This window comes from Haemaphysalis longicornis, unplaced genomic scaffold, assembly GCF_048455015.1.
Source record: "Haemaphysalis longicornis isolate Haplotype H1 unplaced genomic scaffold, Haemaphysalis longicornis Haplotype H1 scaffold_2, whole genome shotgun sequence".
Taxonomy (NCBI): domain Eukaryota; kingdom Metazoa; phylum Arthropoda; class Arachnida; order Ixodida; family Ixodidae; genus Haemaphysalis; species Haemaphysalis longicornis.
Window position 1 is genome coordinate 101728387 of NW_027526295.1, and position 24938 is coordinate 101753324.

Genomic DNA, 24938 nt, shown 5'->3' on the forward strand with positions numbered 1-24938 from the left:
ATACAGGAATCTGTGGGGTACGAGAAAATGGGGAAATGGGGGGGGGGGGTGGTGTAAAGGATGGATTGGGAATTTATACTCACATAGAAATGCTTGGAAGTTGATAAGACAGGCCTAGTTGCTGCTGTGTTCAGAAATCAGCTGACAATGGGGAGAAGGATAATATTATAATACATAGACGTCGTAGGCGTAGAGACATGTATTTTAACATGAAAGTATTTTATGCCCGGGTACACCAAAATCTCCGTCACGTGATATCCGTAACAGAAGTGACGTTCCCAGAAAAAGTGGCATTGACGCGGCAGCGGCGGGTTTCGAGCCCACAATTCTCTCGTGGTAACGGGAGGTACAATACTCGGCAAATGAAACACGAACACGAAAATATCAGTCAGACCACCTAAAATTGAAAAATACTGTTCGTTGAGGTCCAACAATGGCTCGTTATTGGTATATCCACAAAGCCGAATTTCCGGACTCTGTTTTGTAACCAAGCCACGCGTCATTTTGACATTTATGAAAAGAAATCGCGCTATTTGCGTGTCCTAATTTATATTTTTGTGTTCGCTTTTCGTTTGCAGCGTATTGCATATAGCGCGGAAGACTGCGCTATGAAAGGAGACGTGGACCGCTGTACGAACGCGCCATATGTCTTTCGCTATGACTAATTCAGAAGGTGCTTCCGTCTAGGAGAGGCGAAGGGAAGTAGCGCATCATGACGACAATAAGTGCCGACAGTTGGCGCATCGATGCAAGCGCCTTCGTGTACGGGGGACGCGGGAGAAGTGAAGCACCCTCTGCTGCTTTTTATTTCCTGCGTGTCGGCGTCACTTTCTCTGGCGGGGTCAGGCCCGCGAACTCTTCGCACATGAAGGAGGTTCCTTTACCATCAACTGCTCCTGTGAAGACCCCTTTCACTTTCTTTTTTTTTCTTTTCCTATGAAAGAGGGATCAACCACAAATTTCTTTTCGCAACAACGTTTCCCCTGCAATCAAAATTAGGCTCACAAAGAGACGCTAAACATGCAGTGCTGAGAAATTAGCGAGAGAAAACAGGCATCACAAAGCCGCATCCAAGAAAATCGAGACGAAAATGTGCTTGGCTCGAGGAGATTAACGCCGAGCAAAGTAAAGATTAATTAGTTGAGTAGGCTCCTTAAGAAACACTCTGACCAGCCTGCCCTGGTTTCCAGATTTTATCAAAAGGCGACACTGAGCGAGTTTTGGCGTGTAAGTCGATACACGGTAACTGATGTAACCTAGAACCCACCGGCGGCGTGGTACAGCGTAGGCAGCCAGTCGGTGATGTGCATCATCTGGTGCGACACCCTGCGGGTCTTGTTGAGCAGCGGCGACCAGAGGAACGCGGCCGCACGGGTGCCGCCTTCCCAGTGGGTGCCTTTGGCCCCGCGCAGCGGCCAGTTGAAGCCGCGGCTCGCGTGCGGGCCGAATGGACCACCTCCATTGTCGCTGCTGAAGATCACGATAGAGTTGTTCAGCATTTCGGCTTCGTACAGCGCTTTCATGACGGCACCGAAGGACTCGTCCATCACATCCACCATGCCTGGTCTCGACAAAAAAAAGGGAAAGAAAAAGGAGAAATGTTTTGGAGCGTGTGGCTATAGTTGTGAATAAAAAATTTACTGCCCTTCCACTCTGTGAAGAAGGACGACTTGGGAAGCTGCCGCCCTCCATGGAGTGCACAAAACAAAACAGGTTTGTTTATATATTATGTTGGAGCATCCTTCTTAGCCAATTATCTGAATGAAACGTTGAAAGACCTGCGTTTTACCCTAGCGGACAAAGGTAGAGTTGTCGTATTCCCTCCCGTGTAGTAGGCATCTTACTGCTTGTGTTAAACGCCAACCCAATAAACTCTACCACTGAGCACCCTTGACCGGTCGCATTGAGCCGTTTCACGACCACGTTTAAAGCTCAAGACAACTGAATGAATATGTCATCACTAGGGGCACGAAACCTATAGTTGCAAGAGCCCGCCTGTTCCGCTCCCTCCACTTTCAACCCAAGCACGCATAAACCGACAACCGGCCATGTGTGGGTGCTTAGAAGTAAAAATGAATTTTTAAAATATCGCTCTTAAAGGTCTTTAAGCTGAACAAGTGATATTGCCCCAGGTTGGCGTTCCAAGCGGGCCAGTTGCTGTTCATCCGGGAGGGGTTCACAGCTACTCCACCACCCCGGAACTTGAGGCGGCCACGGCGGTGGAAGCAGCTTTTCGTTGTTTTCGTGCCCATTGACGCTTCTGTTCGGGCTGACGCTTCTTCGTTTTTCGCTCTTCTTCCTCGAAGCGAACGACATGCGTCCGTCCCATAGCAAGTTAACACCTCGAAGGCCTTGATCTTTACCCTAACGGACACACACGGGGGTGTTGCTTTCGCTGGCCAGTCGTAGGCATATTATTGTCTCTGCAACACACCAACCCAGACCCAAACCGATCGATTGCGGAGTACAGCTGACAGATCGCACATTGAGCCATGAGACTCCCACGTTTACGTCTCCCCTCACAACAACGGATATGTCATCGGTAGCGGCATTAATCCCCGGTGTGCGTGCTTGCTTCCTTACTCCACCACCAGACCGTGGACGTCCAAACCTGTCCCCGGAGATGGTCGCATAATTAGGCGTGAAATACGCCGGCGAAGGGAAAAAGAGACTTTGTATGCGGCAAGACTGACATCTATTACTCTTCCGCGAGACGAAATTTGACCAGCTGGTCAACGAGGGCTACCATCGCGGCAATGTCGCTTGAAATGTCTTACAAGCGGCGGCGGCGGCGGCTTTCGGGCGTTTTTACGCCCATTGATCCTCCACAATCATCTGATAACGGCCGCCGTCAGCCGATTGTGCAACTTGTGAAAGAGGCATCGTTGGTGGCCAGGGGAATAATCGTTGTAATAACCATTGTGAATGAGAAGTCGGCGGTGGTGAGGAGGAGCCCCGGAGCGGCATCGAGTAAGTCGGCTTCTCCAGATGAAAAACGGGAGTGGGGGGGGGGGGGGGGTTGAAACATATACTGCTTCGCAGTAAAAACGCATTGGCGATTACTATACTCCCGAATGCGAAATTTGTGCGGAGCGCGAACTGCAAATGTCTTAGTTACAGCGCACATCTGCTGCGTCCCAAGGATAGATCGCGCGATCAGCGGACGCACGGCGGCGCGCGCTATGCTCTTGTTTCCAAGCGCGTCGCCGCCGCCGGCGACCATGTTGTTGGCGTAATAGCTTATGCCTCTCTCACGCAAGTGTAAGAGAGATAGCGCTACAGCAGCGCATGCCGCCCTCCCCCTGATAATTTCTCCAGACGCTCCGACGAGCCGGGTCTGCGAACTGCCCTTCCCCGCACACTTTCGCCACATTTTTCCCCGTCGTTTTCTTCCTGCCTTCGCTCGCTCGGTTACTTGGTTGCCGCCGTGGTAGTCCCCATCGCCGTCAGCGCCGCCATCACCACAGCCAAACCCAAGTGGCGGCTGCCGAAGTTCTTGCGTCCGAAAAGTGGTGCCTTGACTCAGAAGGGTCCAGATGTGGTGACCAATACACACGGCCGCACACTTGTCTATAACACCCCTTTCATACTTCCAGCCTTATCCTGCCTCTACCGAAGATGATTTGAGGGAAACCCGCTGCGGCGTTGTGATTTCCGAGCCCAACACTTTTGTCCTCAACGTACTTGTAAAAATATTTGTGTCCGCAGTCCTCAGAGGTAACTAGTGGAAGTTGAACTTGCCGTTATAGACAAGTGTGTTGCGCGCTGTACACGGTAAAGCAGAAGCCACATGGCGTAGCTCTCCCTCTTTATATACCGGGAGGACTCCCAACTTACCTCCCTTAATATCGAAGATGCAAGATGAAGCCTTAGCAACGGTGTCACCGTTGCTTAGGGGTGGTGACGCTGCGGGAGTGACGCAGCGGGAGGAGGGGGACGCGGGTACGCGGCGACCTGAAGTTAGGCCTAGCGTTACGCTTCGATGACTAACGTCGTCAAGCAGTATCCGAAGCTTTAAGCGCAATAAGGGTTATGTTGCGCGGAAGGTTGTTGAGCTAAAGGGACTGCCAAAATGTTGACCCTAATGTGTACAGTCAACTCGCGATAAGTCATACTCGATTTCTTAGAGGTAACTTTTGCGCACTCGATACGGGGACTCCCCCGTATCGAGTGCGCAAAAGTTACCGTTAAGATGTCAAACCAACTAGCCCGCCTATCCGTGTTATTACATACTCGATGGGACAGCGTCAGGGATTTTCTTTGAAATAGCAGAAGTTTTAATTATCGGAAGGTTTCATCAATATGACTCCGGGCGACCTAACAACTTGTGCTGTGATGAAACATTCACATATATTTAATAATACAACATTAACACGCAATAGTAAAGTGCGATTCACCCTTCAAAAAAAAAAAAAAGAATGGATGACTGCTTTGCCTTTCAATGCGTGTTCAAAAGAAAATTTTCATTGCGAGCAAGGACAGCCAGTTTATTGCGAGAGTTTTCTGCGTTCGTCATGAATTTGCGGATCCAGTCCATGTGCTCACAGGATACGAATGTGCAGCCAGAAGTTGCAAATTTAGCAGGTTTTTTATGGCAAAGACAAGTAAAAATTAAAAATTAACGGCACTTTGACCGCATTAACCGCAGTCAGATAGAAGCAGCTTTAAAATACATTGAAAACATAGCGGGCCAACCAAAACTTTGAAACTTGTTTGAATTGTCAGAAAGTTTGAGTTACCGAGGTTGAAATATCGTGAATCTTCTGCACTTAATCAGCCAGAACTCTCAATCATAGTAACGGAAAGAAGAAAAAGAAGAAACCACACAGGCTTAGTTGTCCTTTGCAACGCGGAACAAGTTCGCAAACAGTTGTAAATGATGGCAGGGGTGCACGGGACAACATTTCAAAAACGGCCAAAATCAATCAATCAATCAATCAATCAATCAATCAATCAATCAATCAATCAATCAATCAATCAATCAATCAGTTCATACCAGAGCACTAGGTTTCAAGGTTCAGCAACGACAAATCGAGTGCCGTTTTAGCCCTTTGTCGTTTGAAGCCTCTTCGGAAAGTATACAAAAACAAAAAAGAATTGCGCGCGTACTTTCAATTCTGTGTGCGTACTCAGAATCCTAGCAATGGTTTGTATACCCACGGAAGAGATCATAAAGGCGATGGCGTACTGGAAAACGCTTTAGAGCATGGAACCTATGCTGCTTTCGCACAATATTTTGTGGTAGGCACAGCCATACAGTCCGTCTTGGTTTTTTTAAGCAACGTTATCCAGAAAGTGTGTGCGTTTCGGTATTTTCTGCCTGATCTTCCCCTTTTATGTTTTAAGCATCCTGTTACGTTTTTTTCCGCTTTTTCTGGAATTTACCCTATGCATTCCGAAAAAGTAGCGCGAAGCCGTGAATCACTCTTTTCCTTCTTACCTGCGAATATCGTGCGGTTATCGTCCCAGATGTACGGAAACTTCGCGATGTTCTCAGGCGGAGCGTCAAGCGGAACCTCCGAGCCACGGTGAACAGCTTGGTGAGACAGCAACAGAAAAAAAGGCTGAAAGAGGCAGGGTAGCACAAGCGATGAAAATCTCTCCTCCTGGAGCCATTTCATATGCGTAGAGGAAGCTCGCAGAAATGGAGTCGAATGGTTTGGAGGAATGTCGGGTGCCGCTACATGTGCAGAATACGCGCTATAAGCCATTTCCCGGCTTCTCTGTTGAGTGAGCTACCGGCCAGGATATGTTCAAATTATGCTGTGTAATACGCCGATTGTGTGCTCGACAGTTACTTTCCCATTTCTTACGTTTTTCATCATGCATGCGAGAAAGTGGACAGTCAGTGTTGTACTTCTAGTTACCTTGGTCTTGTTTCGTCCTTGGATGAGGTTTATCGCTCGCTCCGTGAACAAGGTCGTTGAGTAGCGTTCCGTCTCGTTCCACAGTGGCTCTGTGCCGATCCAAAAGTCGAGACCCACGTGTCTCTTCTACTAGCCCGGAGAGATATAAAGAAAAGTAAGCTCGCCTCATATGTGAATTTTCCGAAAATTTTTGTCAGGGTAAAGAAGTCAGAAGAAAAATAAAAAAAAATACTTTATTGATTCATTTGGAAAGGTCTGTGTTGTTGTTGCTGCTGTTGAAAAATATTAGTTTAACCCTGGTGACGTAGGAGTGGTCCCTTAACCACCAGACCATGGGACGGACGACTTTCCTGTCTCAACCTCAGACACCAGGGGCATACCAGGGCGTCCAAGCCCTGGTAGGGCTTGGTCGCCCTACCAGGGAAAGCGAGGGTTGGGAATCAAAGAGGGAGAACTGAATTATGTGCGCACCACAAGACCATATGGATGAGGTTTCACGGGTTAGGGCCGAATTCACATGTGAGAGGGTATTGGGTGGGATACATGCGATGTAGCCAGGTTGGGTGAGGAAAAGGGTTTGGAGACTCCGGTAGAGCACTCCACCGGCTCAGGCTTACCCGATGGTACGGGCGCCACCCAGCCCGCGGGCCGGGCCGCGTATTTCCAAACCATATCCCATAGGGGCTCAGGCCGACCACACCCCCTAAGCAGGGGCGCAGCCAATGAGGTTAAAAAATTGCAATTTTTTAACCTCCTTGGACGCAGCACCGTGACGTCTCTACCTATATGTGCGCGACTTCATGCGAAGTGAATTTTTTCTTTTTTCCCAATCCCCTCGTTTCGGCTGCTTTGCGGGTGGCCAATGGTTTCGCTCCGCGGGCAACTTGTGTTGTACTATTTTATTCCTGCTATTTCTTGTTTATACATTTGTATACTTTTTTGCGTGTGTGTGGCTTACAGTTGAGGCACGAGCTGGGACACAATGCTGGCGAATGAAAAGGCCAGACACTACAGAAATATATATATGTGGTAGCTAAAAATGCGTCGCAGGAAACAGACACAAACTGCTCATCTATACCCATCAGTGGATGTCTAAAAGGGACAATTTTTTGCCGCTATTTGGACTCCGCGATCACTATCGTAAAAATAGTGCGCCAAGGAGATAACTTTTTTTGTTAGTTTTATCTCTGCTGCGACTACCGTGACTTCAAGCTCACGGGCAACTACTCATTAGTACCAGCGAAAAGAATATACGTATCGGAGTGAGTGTAAAACTGCATTATATGAGAGGCCATGGGGCCCTGGGGGAGCAAGGATCAGGAGAAAAGGGGAAGGTCACAACTCGCACAATGAACACAGTTGCAGTCTTGGGGTCCTAATCGCCAAATGAACACATTAAAGTCAGTGGCAGCAAAACGCACAGTTCACACTTAAATGTACAGTTCACACTGTGGACAATGCGGTTCACACTGAAAACAGTGCAAGCTGCAGACAGTTCACATTGTATACCGACCGGGAAAGTCGGCCAGGCTGCTACACCAATTTGTAGTCTGTTTTCAAGGGCGTACTCGGTAATTGCTTCTAGTGCGGTGGGATCGTCACGGACCCGACTAACATGTTCTTGTTCAGTCGCAGGGGCGGGACCTAGACTTAAAAGCTGGTGGCGATTACGGTCGAATAATGGACAGAGCCAAATTAAGTGGTAACGATTTGGTGTGCCTTCCCGATTACAGGGGGAGGGGGGGGGGGGGGCATCAGCGCCATTCGGATCCTGCTGGAGCTGTCTATTTATAAATAACGTATCTTATGCAGCAAAATCTCTGTGTGCATGAAGCACAAATTGTTAAAAATAACTAATCGATATTGGCAACAGCGTGAATGGTAGCACGCATGATTACTGATATCAAACTCGGCCTGGTGGCTTCAGTGAAGAGACTGTGGTCAATAGGCCTGTACAGAAAACATATATCAAACTCCTCGAGTACTTCAGTTGCTGTACAATCCAACTATTACTTAGCCCTTGGTTGGTATATATTTTCGATATTGTTTCCCTAAATTGTTATGACCAGCAGTGTAAATTATGCAGAATTCATGACCGAGTGCAAAACGTGTACTATCGCGCGCAGTATGAGCTACACCACGCGAGCGCGTGGCCGAGCGCGCTGCAACGTTGCACAGTAGCGTCAATCGTGGCATATTTTCGAGTTATCGGGAGAGAATTTTGCTGTTCTTGCAGTGTGCATCGCCCCCACGTGCTTGCTTTCACCCTCGCCATCGTTTTTCCCTGTGGTGATATCAGCTACGAAAATGATAACTGCCGCCGTGTCTTGACGCCCAAATTTCGTGCTCTACAAGTCGAGCTTCACAAAGCAGGTGATATCTAGCCTTGCTCTTTTTCTTTGCTTCATTTTATTCAATGGGAAATTCCAGACTGATGGGCCGCGCAACCTATTGCGTGAAAGTGGCTGCGTGTAGCGCGCACTGTGAAACGTTCACACATTCTTCCCATTGGAAAATGTCCCGAGTGCCAAACACTGAGCGCCTGCGAATAGTTGAACTGTGCCAGAAGCAGTATACTCAACGCCAAATAGCAGAGATGACTGGGAGGTCGAATAAGACCGTAAATCGCATCATCCAAGCTTATAGGAATGAAGGCCGCATCAGCGACGCTCCTCATAAACGACACCCTCGTGCAACGTCTGCTGCTCAAGACGTCGCTATCCGCGATGCCGCGAATGCAAGCCCCTTCAGCACTGCCAAAGAGATCGGTGCTGCCGCTGGTGTGTCTGCAAGCGTGTCGACAATAAAACGGCGGCTAGCGGAACGTAAACTCAAGAGCCACGTTGCGGCCCAGAAGCCACGCCTCTCCGTGTCAAACAAGACGGCGCGTCTTAACTTCGCGACAGAACACGCCTCCTGGACCATGGACGATTGGAAAACTACTTTTTTCCGGTGAGTCTGCGTTCACAACGCGCTGGGATCAAAAGCAACGTGTGTGGCGCCCTGTGAACGCCCGCTACGACCCGCTTTACGTGCAAGAAGTAGCATCGAGCGGCCGCACTGCGGTAAATGTTTGGGGCGCTATGTCCCGAGATGGGCTTGGCGTTTTGCACTGCATTGAGGGACCACTGACATCGGCAAAGTATTGCGACATCCTTGATTATGTCATGATCCCTTACGCGTTGGACGGGCCTTTTCCTGACGGAGATTTTCTGTTCCAACAAGACCTGTCCCCTGTCCACACTGCAAAGGCTGTGGAAGAGCTCCTGAACATGCGAGGGGTGCGGTGCCTCAGGTGGGTCGCCAAAGGGGCAGACCTTAACATCATTGAGCCCGTATGGGGCAGAATGAAGGTCAGGCTGTGCAAAAGAGGATTGCACAGTTCATCCGCTGATGAGCTATGGAGCGCTGTACAAGAAGAATGGATGCGCCTACAAAATGAACACAGTTTCATTGACAATCTGTATGCGTCACTCCCGTCGAGAATGCAGCACGTGATTGCCGTGCAAGGGGCCATGACCCGCTACTAAGGCGTGGCGACCGCTGCATCTGTTTTCCTGTCTGGTTACTCGAATTCTTGCCCTTTAATATTATCAGCACCCAAGCACCATCGGGTCAGCAGGAGCGGGTCAGCAGTGCGTCCGCAGCCAAGCACCATCGACTGAGTTGCCGGAATAGCAGAATTTCTTATTTAGTTGCTTCTCATGTTACGTATCTTAGTGTAACTTCATTTTGTTTTATTTTTGTGCACAATTCTGCCTCTCTTTTTTAATGCGTTATTCATATAATTATTTTGACTATGGCTTGTTGACTATGTTGTTTGCTTTGTATTCCAATGAAGAAATATTAAAATTCTCGTGTTATTTTGTGTTTCTAATTTCTTTGACTGCGAGAAATTGGCTTTTCTTCGCCATTTCACGCTATACTTAAAAATTGATATCACTAAAAAATAAAAGAAAAAAAGCAGCCCAGCTTTTGTTTTCACTTAAATATCGTTAGGCGTTTTTTTTTATTCGAGCCGTATTTTGCTAGCTTTTGATGATCACACAACCTTTTTGAAAGCCAGGTAAGTTTATTATTCATGAGCAGTGCAAACGATCTCAGCTTGACGCATCCATGAAGAGAGCTTCCTGCCTCTCCCTTTTCTAGGCGAACTGACTAGACAGTGGTATATGTTCATAACTCGTGTTATCAGAAGGTATTATCAACGTAGTTGTGGTAAACAAGCAAAAAAAAAAATAGCTGCCGCGCCCATAGAAGAAATGGTGGTAGCGAGCACCGAAACGGTATTAACGGCAACGCGTTGGGCGTTGGCAGCACAGCTCTGCTAAAAATCCCCAATGAAAATATAGCGCGGCCAGCGTCGTCAGCGGGTCTCCCTCTTTGTTAGAAGCAGGACGCAGTTTGAAAGTGCTCAATTTAAGTAAAAAAGCACTTGCATATTCATTCTTGGATGAAGGTAGCGCTCATTCTTTGATAAGTTTCGCACGACATATCTGGAAGGCGTGAAGTCGCTATATAAGTTCGAATGTTTCTACAGTAAACGCAGAATTAAGCAAAATAAATGGAAAACGTTCCTTCAAATAAAGGAGGGAGAGGGTGAAAGCAAGCACATGGGGGCGATCCACGTTCGCCCCCATGTGCTTGCTTTCACTCTCTCCCTCCTTTATTTTAAGGAACGTTTTCCATTTATTTTGCTCTTCCATCCACGTCCATCCGCGCGCGCGCACTTCGAGCACCGAGTCGAGCGCTTATTTAGGAACACGATCGGAGGTCAGCGTCAACTTGCAGGCGCGCAAGAAGAGCGCGGAGAGATCAGGCGCTCAGGTACAAAAGGTTAGCTTCTACCACATGTGCGTCAGCTTCCCCAGCGCCGCAGGCCAGCCCCGCCTACGGAGCGAAACCATCGGCCGCCTGCCAAGCAGTCGAAACGAGGGGAGGGGGAAAAAAGAAAAAAATCCACCTCGCATGAAGTCGCGCACATATAGGTAGAGACGTCACGGTGCTGCGTCCAAGGAGGTTAAAAAATTGCAATTTTTTTAATCTCTTTGGCTGCGCCCCTGCTTAGGGGGTGTGGTCGGCCTGGGCCCCTACGGGATATGGTTTGGGAATACGCGGCCGGGCCTGGCCAGCTAAGGCAGTTAGTTACCTCATAGGCTGAAGCCGGGCTCGGACCAGACATTGGTTTTTGACGCAGACCCGGGTCGGACTGGGGCTTTCTGGTGGTGTGCATGCAACGTGCAGCCAGTTATCCTTGCACGTATGGACTCTGAAAAATGTGTTGTCCTGTCGCAGCTGGCGCAGAAGTGATACTCTGAAGTTTGCACACAATTACCCCCCCCCCCCTCACGCCCTTGGCCGCCCTGTTTCCGCCTATAATCATCATCTTCAGGGTACTTCTCGAGCTTCGAGCCATGAAAAATAAAGTATGGTAGCTCGTTGCGCCAATACGAGTCTGCAGTGACAGACCTTGCGTGCGATTTCCTTTGTGATTGCTTATGCGATCAGTTAGGTGATCGGCTCGGCGATAGCGGTGGTTCTGTGCTCAGTTACGTATTTAAAGTACTAGCGCCTCACACAATAAATAACTACCACCATGATTTTTTCCAAGATGCGTACATTCGATTTAAAGTTGCAGAGCATTGTACACTAACACTGGATATAGAAATTCTTAAACTACGACACTCTGTCGACGAGCGCACGTTTGATAAAAACACAGCAAAGTGCTGTACTCCGCTGTTAAAGAGCAGAAAGACCGAAGCCGCCTCGAACCAAAAGATGTAAGAATCTCCCATACCAAAATCAATGTAATGAATGCTTTCACTAGCGCGTAAGCGCGCTCATGACTTGTTAATTCTTCGTTAGCGATGGGGTAAAACGGTGACTGGTGAGATAAAATAATTCCTCACAACAGTTGAAAGACAGCAGTGCGTCCATCGATGATTAGTTAAAGATGTATTTTGATTAAAAATTCAAGATTTAAGCGACCGCTTTTTGTCCACTTCAAACATTCTACACAATGAAATAATTACGGATATTTTTTCGGTTAGGGAAGAGAAATCGTACCCTCTGTGTGCCACTCGAAATTCGAAGCGCCTTTGCGTGTTATAGAACCGTCATCGTGAAAACAACTATCGGGAGTATATTTGTGGAAATCATTTATTTCCTCCTTACAAGATTAGCAAAATTTCACTGATAGTAATGTTCAGTATCAACGTATAAGAAGAAAAGAACAAGGCGAGTGGGAAATTAAATAAAATAAATCTTTGCAGATGGGACATGCGCTATGGCAAAATGCCTAAGTGGTATTAGCTTCGAGCTCTGGGTTACTCCAGCAAGTGCTTTTTATGTCATGAATTGTCTCACTGTCACAAAACCAGAAGAGGCTCGAAGACACCTTCCTCTCTTCTTTCCTTCCCTTTCTTACCCCTGGTCGCCTCGTACATGCAAAATCGATTCGTTTTCCAAGGAGACCGCAACTTCGCACATAATACAGCAGAGCCTGACGCTCAATACCCTTTTCGGTCTCGGGTCGGGTTGGATCCTAAGATAAAGAAGTGCCGGGCCACGTCGGGCGGGTAATGTGAAATGACTTCTGGGCCCGGGTCCTTTCATAAAACTACCGGTAGGGTTTGCGGGCAGCCCAACGTTAAAATGGGCCAGGGCCGGTCTTTGCTAAAAAAAATTGGCCCCTGCAGTGCTCTAGTCTTCGGAAAATGGCTTCACTTTTAGTAAGCTTTACATGCCTCCCATAGCAGAAATAATATGCGGAAATAAGAAACACACGCAACGTGCGTCCCGAAATAGCGTTTAGGTACGAAGCATGGTCTTACAAATTCGCGGGTGTGATTGTAGTAGTCCTCTCCACCGTTGTAGAAGCCGTAGAAGGTGTCGAATCCCCGCTTTGTTGGCGTGTAGTTTCTCGAAAAATACCCCAGGTGCCACTGCATTAGAGAGAGAAGACGTAAGGCTACGTTTAGACCAAAGAAAGTGGCGCGTTTAAGTTAAAAGAATACAGTTGTAGAGACAGAAAGACGAGGGAAGCAGACAAAAACAATATCGCGGGCACTTAAGTCTTCTGGCATGCTTTCAAGCCAAAAAACGCAATTCCATCCTATGGCAATACTTATCGAAGACATCTTTACTGCTACATCATGTCTGCGCCCTCTTAGATCTCATTTTTCCGTCTCTTGGCGCAAATGACTCCGACAGGCAGACCGACGACACTTCACGCCCTACGTACCCCAGACTCGGAATTCTCCATGGATGGTGTGCACCCGTTCTGCTCACGTGCCGGCATGTTACCTGTCACGTGATATGATGTCATCACCGCACTCTAACAGTTGTTTAGGCTCTGGTAACACAGGGATATAAGGTGCGGCAGTGCGCACAGCTCCTACTCTGGAGACCCTGGTTTATTTCTGAAACATACCCAAATATGCTTGGGGCTCTTCGCAGCGGCGGCCATTGTTTTGTCCCCCGAACAACAGAGCCGGCTCTTCACCCAATGCGAAACTTGGGGTGCACCTTAAAAAAATACCGGATTTGTCGCCTTCGCTGTGCGAAGTAGTCGACAATGAGAGCAGATTGACCTGTGCGTAATGCCCACTGAATTCCCGACTTTTCATAGTGAATTTTCGAAGTCTTGCTCAAGCGGATGGGTAATACTAAACTGTGCGGTTGCTTTGAAATCATGGCTAGGTTAACTGTGGTATAGGGTCGTCAGTGGTCGTCACTGAGCAATCGGTCCACGTAACTGCTGTGCACTAAGTATTCCGTCTACCCTTACACTGCGTAGTTAGGTATACAGCGTTCGCCCCCTGATTCTAATGTAAAGGCACAAAATAAAGAGAGATACAGAGAGAGGTTTGTTGAGAACTGGAGGCGTCAGTATGCTAGAGGCGGGCTTGCTACGCCAAAAAGGTATTAGAAAAGCAATGAAGAGATGATGTGGGGGACCGTGTGGACAGAAAAAGAATAGAAAGCGGAAATGTATTGATAATGAGAACCAAGAAAATACCGGCAACCAAAATTCTAAGAGAAAGCACTGCAGGTAAACTGGAACAAAGCATAATGAAAACGGTGCCCTGAGGGGAAAATAACAAAATAACAAAAAAAAAAATGTGAAGACACGACAGCGTGACCGACTTAGCATCTAAATCTCTTGCACTATTTGTTAACTAAAGAAGTTTCTGAAGTCCGTAGTCCCATATTAGACGCATCCAAATTTTCACCTCTCAAGATAAACCGTCGTTTCTTGTCCGGTGTCCAACAAATTGGCACAGTTAGAGGCTGCTTCCACATCCTATTGAAGACATTAGCTTTCATTTGCACAACGGCCTAACGAGGAAGGATTCACAGAGCACGTCGAGCGCAGCGAGGAATCTTGCCACCCAAGTGATCTTAAAGTAGTATACGCCACGCTGAGGGGCAGATGGTGCAGCCCTCCTTCACTCCTTTTGTGGAGACCACGGGCGAAACGGAATTTGTAATGGCATGGTCAATGGCAGTGGTCAGTGGAAATACAATAGCAACGATCAATATCTGCGGTGACGGTCCCGCCACTCCGGAATTTGCGCAGACTTTCTGTTCAAAGAAAAAAAGACGTTACAGACCCCGCGAGAGAAGGAATTCTTAATCGTGTCGCGTATGGAGTCACCTGGGAAACCTTTAGGTAGGTCTGTTGGGAGGCGTATGTATAAGGCAATATTAAAAAGCGTAGGAGCCAAGACACCTCTCAGGGGAGCATCTGTATTGTAGGGGTTCCCGGACGTTTTCCCAACACCAGCGACAAATAGGATGTATCAATCTTGTTGGTAGTCCCTAAACCATTTGGAAATGCGTCGTCGCAGCCTATACAATTGATTTTTATTCGTACAGCCTATTTAGCGTCCCTGCAATATGCTGTATTCATGTAAAAAAAGCCACTATAGTAATCTGTTATTTTCTAGCAGCAAGGAGAACCCGTAGTCCATGCGGCTTCGTCTCACAGTTACGCAGGCCTTGAGTCGATAGCTGGAACTAGGGTTCATGAGGTAGGTATACTTACTGATCCGCTGAACGAAGAAGATTTTGTTTACATTTTATTGTTCCCGAGATTGCTGCTCACCTTTCCAACCAAGTGTGTCTCGTAGCCAAGTTCTCCTAAGTATTCCGGAAGGAGTGTCACATTCAGTGGAAGTCCCCATGGCTCGGCCGGTCGAATGACGAGCTGCTGCATGCCTGCCAGGTTAGCGGGAAATAAAATAAACGTCCTTTTAATGTAACTGCTGCGCCAACGGCACAGCTGGGGTGCAACTTTCCACTGAAATCCACATTTTATGACGTATCCCCGGTTCGAAAGCAAACAAGGACGCGTCATAGCCGAGTGGACGCCACATGTGACGTCACATAAAAAAGACATCCCCCTCGCGAGGGGCACGATCAAATGCACAGCATTTCCGAGGGGGTGCGCCGGCAAGTCGTATCTCTCGATCGCGGGACCCGTGTCGCCATCTTTTGGAGGCGCGGGACCACTTGTGGCGCTTTCGAAACAAACCAGAAATGAGTGAAGGATATAAGGCGCGTTCGGTGCATCGAAATCTGTGTGGGTTTCGTGGCTCGGTCGGTAGTGCGCCGGGCACCTTGCGTTCCGCCCGCGGCGTCATGGGTTCGAAACCGGGCGCCGGAAACTGTTATTTCTTTGGCTGCGGACTACGACAAGGCGCGCGTGCGGACTACGACAAGGCGCGCATGCGGACTACGACAAGGCACGCCAACGCCGCGTGACATTGTGAGTTACTAAAATGCTATGCATTTAAAAGAAGGGGGGAAAAATGGCGCTCACTACGTACCTTACGCCTGCATATACCTCGGTGCTGTGACAAAGATCCCCCTCTCACCCCTCTCTCCTCAACCAGCGGTCTATTCCTCAATCCCTTGCACGTATATAACAACTTTGTGTATTCCCTGCATTCAGCATGTTGTCGAGGAATGCATTTATCTTCCCCCGAGCCAGCATACTTAGCCCTCCCTCTATACGTTTCACGAGGGCGCCATACCCGCAGATAAACTCCGACCACAATTGTGGCTCCTTTTCACCTAAACCTTCGTGCAGTAACATGAAGGTTGGTCCCTTGGCATTACGAAACTTTGGGAAATTGGGTGCGAGAAGCGGTTTCTATCCTTTCGCCGCAGAGAGAAATTCCACGAATTGTATCAGATATAACTGAAAGGAAACGGTTAGCAAGAAATAGGCAGCGAATGTTTTGAATTCACTTCCTAGGCAATTATTTAAGTCTTCAGATTTACTAGATATCGAAATATGGGTTCCCTTTAACCCTTTTTAAACGTACAGAACTGTGGTTGACCTGTGGGTTTAATTTTGTTTGCACAAGTTATTAGGGGATCGCATTAGGTGTGTCCAGAAATAGGCGACTGTGTACACCGGGATTAGCTGCGTCCCAGCTGCAGTGCATTAAAGCGAACGATTTAAACTCTGGAAATTTGACTGTACGAAATCTAACAGAAATCCCCGCGAGCAACGACGTAGATATCGATACTCACCTGCCTGGGCACAAAACGGACTGGAAGATGATCTCCCGCGCTTAATATTAAATCTCACCTTGGTATTTTATGGGTATGAAAAGTAACTACCACCTGCCTCGAACATCAACTTCAAAGGGAGCAACAGCTAACAATGAGTTCACAAGTTTCAACGTAGTAAGCAGCGGTGGCATGAGGTGCAGTGCCGTGGTACTTACCTATGTGAATGGGGTACATTCCCGTCAGAAGCGCAGCTCGAGAGGGCGTGCAGAGAGGCTGCGTGTAGTAATTGTTGAGGATGATGCCGTCCGCCGCCAGGGCGTCCAGGTTGGGTGTCGGGATTTGCGCGGAGCCATGGAAGCTCACGTCGTCCCAACCCTGAGGGGCGGAAGACAGGAGTGTGCCATGTTAAACGTTGATCCTCTGAGGTGATTACGATGTTAAACGTCCTTGTGCTGAGTGGCTTAAAAGGACACTGAAGGGATTTGTAAACATTGCGAGATTACAAGCGCCCTTGCCACTTGGCAGCGGCAGGGCCAGCAGTGCGAAGCATCGCTGTAATAGCTAGGCCTTACCACTCCAGTTTGGGAATATAGTTTTTTGGCTGTCGCTCTACTCGAAAGTGATTTCTTTTTGTAACTGCTACCTTAACTGCTGCCAGTTATTGTGTGGTTTTTGTTGCGTCTTGAGACCGAAATGAAAACTTCAGAACTCCTTAGATGAAGTGAGAAAAGAAATGCGTGATTTCAAAGCGCAATTGGAACAAGATTTCAGATACATATTATGTTACCTCAAAAAGAGCTGCGAATACAGGAGCGAGGAGTACGAGACAGCGAAGGTTGATCGTGATCCGCTTGAAAGCATAAAGAAAAATACTGCTTTGAAGTTGGCAAAGGAAAAACTGGTGAACGAGTGTGAAAGCGTGAGAAACAGCTTTCCGAGCATGACCAAAGAATAATTGCTTCAGAGCAAACTCCAAAAAATTGTAACCTCGAAATCAAAAGAATACCAGTCCCGGAAAAAGAGAGCATTCCTGAGACGCCACTCCAGACCGGTGAGATTCTTAAAGAAGCAATTGAGGAAAGTGACATTAAATTTTGCCACCGAGTTCCTCTGATGAAGGCCTACACCATTCCGAATAATATTGTTCAATTCTGGAGCCGCGCCAAACAAGATGTAGAAGATGTAGTGTTGCAAAAGGCAAGGAATACACGCATCTCTACTCGCGAACTGGATCTCTCGTCTGCTACTGCGATGTTCATTAATGAAAACTGTTGCCCGCCTATGAAGCAGCTGCTTGCTATGGCCACTGCTCAGAAGAAGGCTAAAAAGTGGCGCTATCACTGGAATAGTGGAGAAAAGATTATGGCTAGGAAATATGAAAGGGCACCAATCTTGCGCATTCGAAATGGCGAGGATGTTGACCGGGTCGTGTGAATGGTAGTAACGCCTTCGTTGTCGGCGGCTCTTCCTGATGGCAGTCTCTCCCAGCTATGTTAGTAGTTTAGTTATCAGGAGAAGAGATAAATCTCCCTTGTTCTCACCTAAACATTCCATGGACAAGGAAAGAAGATGATAAGCTAAGTATTTTTTGAATGAATTTATTTTTGAGTTTGATGGTATTACGCTGACGGAAACATCGTTCACAGATGATTTTGAAGTGTACAAGCGTGGTGGCTACAAAACTTTTTTTCTAAACCGATGAAAGAAGCGAGGTGGTGCTGCTGCTGTCTTGTTAAGAAATAATCTAAGCTGTGACGTCATGCCTCGATTTTTTTTTGTAACCGATGACTTAGAATGTTTGACATTGATAACCAACAATCACGTTTTGCCGTTTGTACAGACCCCCAGATTCCAACTTGAGTTCTTTATTTAGTCATACCGATAAATATTTAGCTTCATTAACGACAACCAGTTGAAGTTAATATTGGGAGCCATCCATCACACAGATTCAGCTTCTATCAACGATAAGTTCAAATGGCCATAAGATTTTGACAACAATATCGACGCGTGTCGATGCGCACACTGCAACGCTTGTTTACTTCTTTATTTCTAACATCAGCGGTACTGATACTCTATCGGGAGTACTATGCTGTGACATAAGTGATCACTTTCTTATTTACATGCTCGTCAAAAGTTCGAATCAGCGAAAATTCAATCCAATGCTTCCAATGAAAACACAGCACATTACACACTCTCCATTAGACAGATTTCATTGCTCTGTTTCGAACTGCACCTCGGGAACTTTTCCCGCAGAAACGGCTGATGAGTCTTATGAACAGTTTATGGCCTAGTTCAAGCGTCTTTACAATGAGCATTTTAAAGAAACAATCGTAAAAAGCGTCAGAAACCCCGTGAACCCTGGATTAACAGTGATATCTTGAAAATGATAAAAAGAAAAAGGCAGTTTTCAAAAAGTTTCTAAAAACCATATCGATGGATGATCTAAATAAATTCAGGACATATAGAAGCAAACTGAATACCGCCCTAAAAAGTGAAAGACATGCCTTCTTGTTTTAGCAAATCAACACAGAACACTGTGAAGGCAGCGTACAAGTATGGAAAAAGCTGAGTATTCTACTTAACCGGAAACAAATGTCACCAGCCGTTACAGAACTAACTATTACTGGTCACTACATGCGCGGGCAAGAATTGGCTGAACAGTTCAACAAATTGTTAATAAATGTAGGTGAAGGCAAATCTTGTACTCAAAAGTCTTTTACTCCAGTTCTTGGTCCAAACAATCACAATACATTTTTAGAGCCGACAGGTGAAAACGGAATATGCGCATTTTGCTCCTCTTTTAATAACAATCGAGCCCGTGGCGTTGACAACATGCAAATTACGCCGATCAAACAAGTTATAAAGGTCATAGCACATGTGCTCGCTGGTGTGTATAACCTTTAACCTTTCCATTTCTACGGGCATTTTTCCTAAACTCACGCAAAATTCGAAATTTATCTTGTTGTTCCAGGGGGGAAATAAGGACAACATGTCAAATTATAGACCTATCCCCATTCTTTGTATTGTTTAAAAATGTCCAGAAAAAAGTTATATACAAGATGATAGCAAATTTTTCACGTAAGCACACATTATTATTTTATCCCAATACGGCTTCCTTAGGGGGAGGTCATCAGAAACTGCTTTGTTAGCCCAAAAAGAAATCATAATGAAATCTTTTGAAAACAAGAACATATGTGTTGGAATATTCATTGAAGTTTCAGGGGCTTTCGACCGCATTCATCATCAAACACTGCGAAACAATTACAGTTATATGGCATTCGCGGCTGGCCACTCCAACTGCTAATTTCCTATTTAGGGTACGGTCATCAATGTCCAGCAATAGAAAGTTAATTTTCTTCTTTCCAGAAAATTACAACAGGCGTGCCACAAGGTAGTATCTTAGGCCCATTACTATTTTTTTATATTAATGACATTATTACAATTGATAACAATCCCAAATGCATTGTGTACGCTGACGATTCCAGTTTATTTTTTCAAGGTAAGAACGTACGGCTGCTACAGTCTGTCATTAACAATGCGCTAGAGTCATTGCAGGCATGGAGTGAAGCCAATTCACTCCTTATCAATTCTCGTTAAGCAAAAGCGGTCATCTTTCATCCAAAAGGGCATTCCTCTCATCATCCTATATAACTTAAAAATGATGGCTTGGTCATTGCAGCAGTCGACGCGGTAAAGACACTAGGCGTTTTTTCCGCAAAAATATGTCCAGGGACGCACATGTTAATCATCTCCTTTGCTGTGTGTCAAAGTGCGGTGGTATTCTAGGAATATGCCGATCTTTCCTTCCGGCGCGGGTAAAACTTATAATTTACAGTGCACTCTTCATGTCCCATTTAAACTATTGCTTTTTGGTTAGGGGTTTCACTACGCAGACCACATTAGCAAGTTGTACCTGTTTCAGAAGAACGCGGTACGTCATATTACAAATACAGAATACTTTGCACATGCAGAATCGCTGTTTAAACGTCTTAATTTGCTACCTCCGAACAAACAACATGCTTACAACCTAACATTGCGGTACAAATCCCCCATTCGTAATAATAAATCTGCTTTCACACAGTTATTCCACTTAAAGGACAATATGCCCATTTATAGTATTAGGAATAAAGATTACTAAAACATCCCATTTTGCTGCCTAGAATATGGTCGCCAAATGCTGCGTTATGCTGTTCCGCACCTACTACAGGTCAAGAAACCAAGCATTGTTTTAGAATTGTGTGCTCCGTGTAATCTTCTCAAAGTTTTGTCTGTGTCGTAGGACATAATCAAATTTCTAGAACTTGTGAAGTGTTCTCATTTAATCAGTTTGATTCTTTTTTTTTTGTATTACACAAGCATTGTGGACTTATGTTGTATGATGTCATGTATTTTCTGTAAAAAAAGAAACATCACGTGTATTTTGTAGGGCCTTTTTAGCTATCCTAAAGAACTGTACATTCATGATATTACGAAATGTTCGCTTATGTACAGCATATGTTGTGGTTAAGTGCTGTACCTGCTGTTATTTTACACCTTGTACAAGGGTGGCTTGGGCCCTTTCAAGTAAAACCATTATCACTTTTCGCCTGAGCCAACCCGTATCTTTATGACGTTGTAGGCGGCCGATGAGTCGGCGCGGCCGAGCCCACGTTTATTCGTTTGCGTTGGCTGTGCCATGGACAGGACGAGGCGCGTATAACGAGGGTACCGTTCCCGAGGTGTCGCTCCAGACCGGGTGCCGAGTGCCGAGTCCTTGGCACAGCCAACGCAACCGCAATAAACGTGGGCTCGGCCGCACCGCCTCATCGGCCGCCTACAATGTAAATAAAGAACTTGAAATTCTGGGATTGTTTCCAGATGTTATTTCTCAGGGAGCATGCCAAATTAATCACTGTTGGGCCGCGACTTTCAAGAACGGCGAAGATGTGAAGAAGCGGGTGGCCACCGCAAGCGTCACTGTTAATGAGCCACGGTGCCTCGTAATAAACCCAGGTAACCAAGACGTTAATTTGTTTGAAGTTGCACTGGGTGCTGTACAATGTTCCTGACAACGAAGTACGTTCAGCGTTTGCTCCTTACGGAAGAATGACAAAGGTGGCGAAAGAGAGAGAGAGAGAGTAAACATTTATTTCTTAAAATTCGGTGAGGGTAAAGAGGGTGTTAAAGAAGACGGGCAAGGGCGGCCATCCTAGTCCGGTAGGCCACGTGCCACGGCCGCTGACCTAGCCCGTTCGACCAGTGCAGCCTAGTCCTTGAGCTGGCCGCTGCGCCGCACGCACTCCCACTGCTCGTAGGTTGGGTGGGGGGGGGGTGAAGGGATAGTAGGGCACTGCCACACCAAGTGGAGTGTTGTCAATGGGGAGTTGCAGTGTGTGCAGTTTGGGGAATGGGTGGTCGGAGATATGTGGTGTAGATGTTGGTGGTTATAGAAAGTGTTGGTCTGTAGGCGCCGCCAGATCCGAGCGTCCGCGATGGGGAGGCACGGGCGGGGTGGTGGGTAGTAGCGGCGGGACCGACGGTAGTGTGAGATTATATCGGCGTAGGTGGGGGGTAAAGGCTGGAGGCTAGGAGGGTCTGGGGGTGGTGGGTGGTTCATCCCCTCCGGCAATGCCCGGTAGGTTAAGGCGCGGGCAGTGGCGTGAGCCACCTCATTCCCGGGAAGAGACGAATGCCCTGGGATCCATACGAGATGGATGTCCGGTAGTGTGGGTCGTTGGGTGAGGATGGCGAGGGAGAGGGTGGTGATGCGACCCATGGCGTAGCGATGGCAGGCGGATAGGGAATCAGTCAGGATGGTGATGTGCGTAGCAGGCGTGTGTGCAATGGTGAGTGCAATGGCCGCCTCCTCTGCAGTGTCAATAGATGTGGTGCGAATGGTGGCTGTAGTGGTGTGTTGCCTGTGGAGTGTATGATTGCGATGGCGTGTGCAGGGTGTGTGCTGTATGGGGCGGTGTCTGTGTAGTAGGCGGTGGGGTCTGTGCTATAACCTGTGTGCCTGTGTTCTATTGTAAATTTGAATGCATTTCCTGTAACTTGTCTCATGTACGTTGTACGATGTAGTATTGTGAAGTGTATTTTGTAATGTATGTGATGTAGCATGTAAGTTCTAGAATGTAGTATAATGATGTATTCTTTTTGTATCGGCTATGCATTTCTTCTTTACGCTTGACATGGCGGTTGTTATGGCAGTTTTTTACCCCACCCTGTAACGGCCCAATCGGCCAACAGTACCTGGAAATAAATAAAATGAATAATAACGTTTAAGTAGTAGTCGTGTGTGGTGTGAGCGGCGCCCCTTGTTGTAGAGGGGTGCATGTGCTTTGGTATTGGGAGCACTTGGATGGCAGCGCGGGTTGTGGGGAGAAGGTGCAGAAGGTTTCGGGGGTGGGGTTGGAGGGGTAGCCGAGGTGGTTAGGAGGGGGCGGCCAGTGGAGGTAGCTTGTAGCCTCTGGCGTTGACTTGTTAGGTGTGCTTCAATAAGCTCTGGAACGGTATTATAGATGCCCAGCCGAAGGAGGCGTTGCGTCGAAATAAAGTTGGGAAGCCCAAGGGCTGCCTTATACGACTTTCGTATTAGTGTGTCGAGTTTGGCGATTTCTTGGGATTTTAGAGCGAGGTATGGGGCGCCATAGACAATGCGGCTCGTGATCATGGATTGCACGATCCGGCAGGTGTCTGCCTCTCGGAGCCCGTGTCGACGGGAGCATACTCGTTGGATAGGGTGAGTCAGTTGGGATACGTTTGTGCGTATTTTGGAGAGAAAGGCTGTCCCCGAGCCAGTGTGATGGTAATACACGCCGAGGATGCGTTGAGTTCTGACTGTTGGTATGGGCTGGTCATCGATGGTAACCGTCGGGTCGGGGGTGGGCTGTGGGCGGCGCCCGCTAGTTCTATCACGTAGTATTAGAAGAGCGGATTTGCTGGGTGAGCAGCAGAGCCCACAGTTCCGCAAGTAGTGCGTGATAGAGTCTGTGGCCTCTTGCAGCCGGTCTTGCTAGTAGCCAGGCGAGCCTTTGCGAATCCAGATAGTAATGTCATCTGCATAAAATGCATGAGACATTTGGTATGGAGGATAGCAGTGGTGGGAGACCTACCAGGGCAATACTAAAGAGTAGAGGCGATATGACAGAGCCTTGTGGTGTGCCCTGCGCTGACGTGTGAAAGCAGTCACTCTTGTGGGGGCCGATGCTCAGAGTGGCAGTGTGGTTAGAAAGGAACGCTCGGGCATAGTTGTATGTTGCGGCGCCGCATCCGGTGTGTTGGAGCTGAGTTAAAATCGCTGAGTGAGTTACATCATCAAAGGCCCCCTTTATGTCTAGTGCTAGAATGGAGCTTGGGTGGGTCTTGCTCAGTTTGTCGATGACTTCTTTATTTTGGAGGTGTAGGTCCTGGGCGGAGAGGTTGGCCCGGAACTCGAACATTGTGTGGGGGAGCTGGGCAGTGCTTTCGAGGTTGGCTGTGAGCCAATGGGTGACCAGGCATTCTAGTAGCTTGCCAATACATGATGTCAGGGCGATGGGCCGAAGATTGTCTAAGTGGATCGGCTTGTTGGGTTTTGGGAGAAGGCTGATGGAGCCATTGTGGAGCCATGGCGCCATTGTGGTAGCAACGTGCCGTGGTTCCAATGGTCATTGTAGTATTTAAGGAGGGCCTCGAGGTGTTCGTCGTCGAGATTTCGTAGAAGTTTGTAGGTGACTTGGTCATGTCCGGGTGCGGTATTGCGGGTGAGTTTAGCGAGGGCTTGATGGAGTTCCGCGCTGGTAAAAGTTGCGTCGAGGTCCGGGTTTTGGGCCCCCTGGTAATCCGGGTGATGGGGTGGCTTGACGGGTGTTGGGAAGAGTCGTTGGCGGATCGTGGAGAGAAGCTGCGATGGGGGTTTGCGTTGGTTGTGTATCAGACGGGCGATGTCTTGGTTGGTGGCCGTTTTGGAGGGGGATGTGCCCATGAGTTTACGGAGAATGTGCCAAGTCCGTTTGGTCGTTAGAGCCCCCGCTACTTGATCAAAGAATGAGCGCCAGTTCTGTTGTTGAAGTGCTCTGGCGTATTGCAGCGCCGATTCTGTTAATTGAGCGATGCGGCGTTTTAGGCTGCGGTTATGTGGATTGCGGCGCCAGCGATTCAGGAGGCTTCGTAGTGCTTCCAGATATGGTTGAGATGGTTGTCAGCTGCTGGGAGATCCTCTGTTAGGTGAATGGTTCTGGTGTGTCGAGCCTGGGTGTCGATTATGCTTTGTGCCCAGCGGTCCAGGTCTTTTGCTGGAGTGGTGTGTGGGAGTGGGTCCACGCGGAAGGCCTCCCAATCTGTGAGCTCGGCCACACCTGTGGGGTGTTTATGATGGGGAGAGGGGATATAAATTTTTATGATTAGGTGGTCGCTACCCAGGGTGTCTAACTGCGTGGTCCCGGTTGGATTTGCGACGTTGCGAGTAAAAGTGAGGTCGGGAATTGTGTCTCGGGTGACGCTGGTGCCGATACGGGTGGGTTGAGTAAGGTCATTCTGTAATGTGAACTGGCGGTGCTGAATGGCGTTGAGCAGTGCCGTGCC

General features: G+C 47.7%; 1 protein-coding gene across 1 annotated transcript in view; it reads right to left on the reverse strand.

Annotated features, from left to right (window-relative positions):
- LOC144168200 (arylsulfatase B-like) overlaps window positions 1-24938 on the reverse strand; it is a 73982-nt gene that overhangs the window by 39027 nt on the left and 10017 nt on the right. The window contains exons 2-7 of the mRNA XM_077697236.1: window positions 16610-16769; window positions 14977-15089; window positions 12701-12811; window positions 5868-5990; window positions 5441-5564; window positions 1268-1561 (exon numbers count right to left, since the gene is read on the reverse strand). Coding sequence (XP_077553362.1) covers window positions 1268-1561; window positions 5441-5564; window positions 5868-5990; window positions 12701-12811; window positions 14977-15089; window positions 16610-16769 — 925 coding nt within the window. The remainder of the gene's footprint in view (window positions 1-1267; window positions 1562-5440; window positions 5565-5867; window positions 5991-12700; window positions 12812-14976; window positions 15090-16609; window positions 16770-24938) is intronic.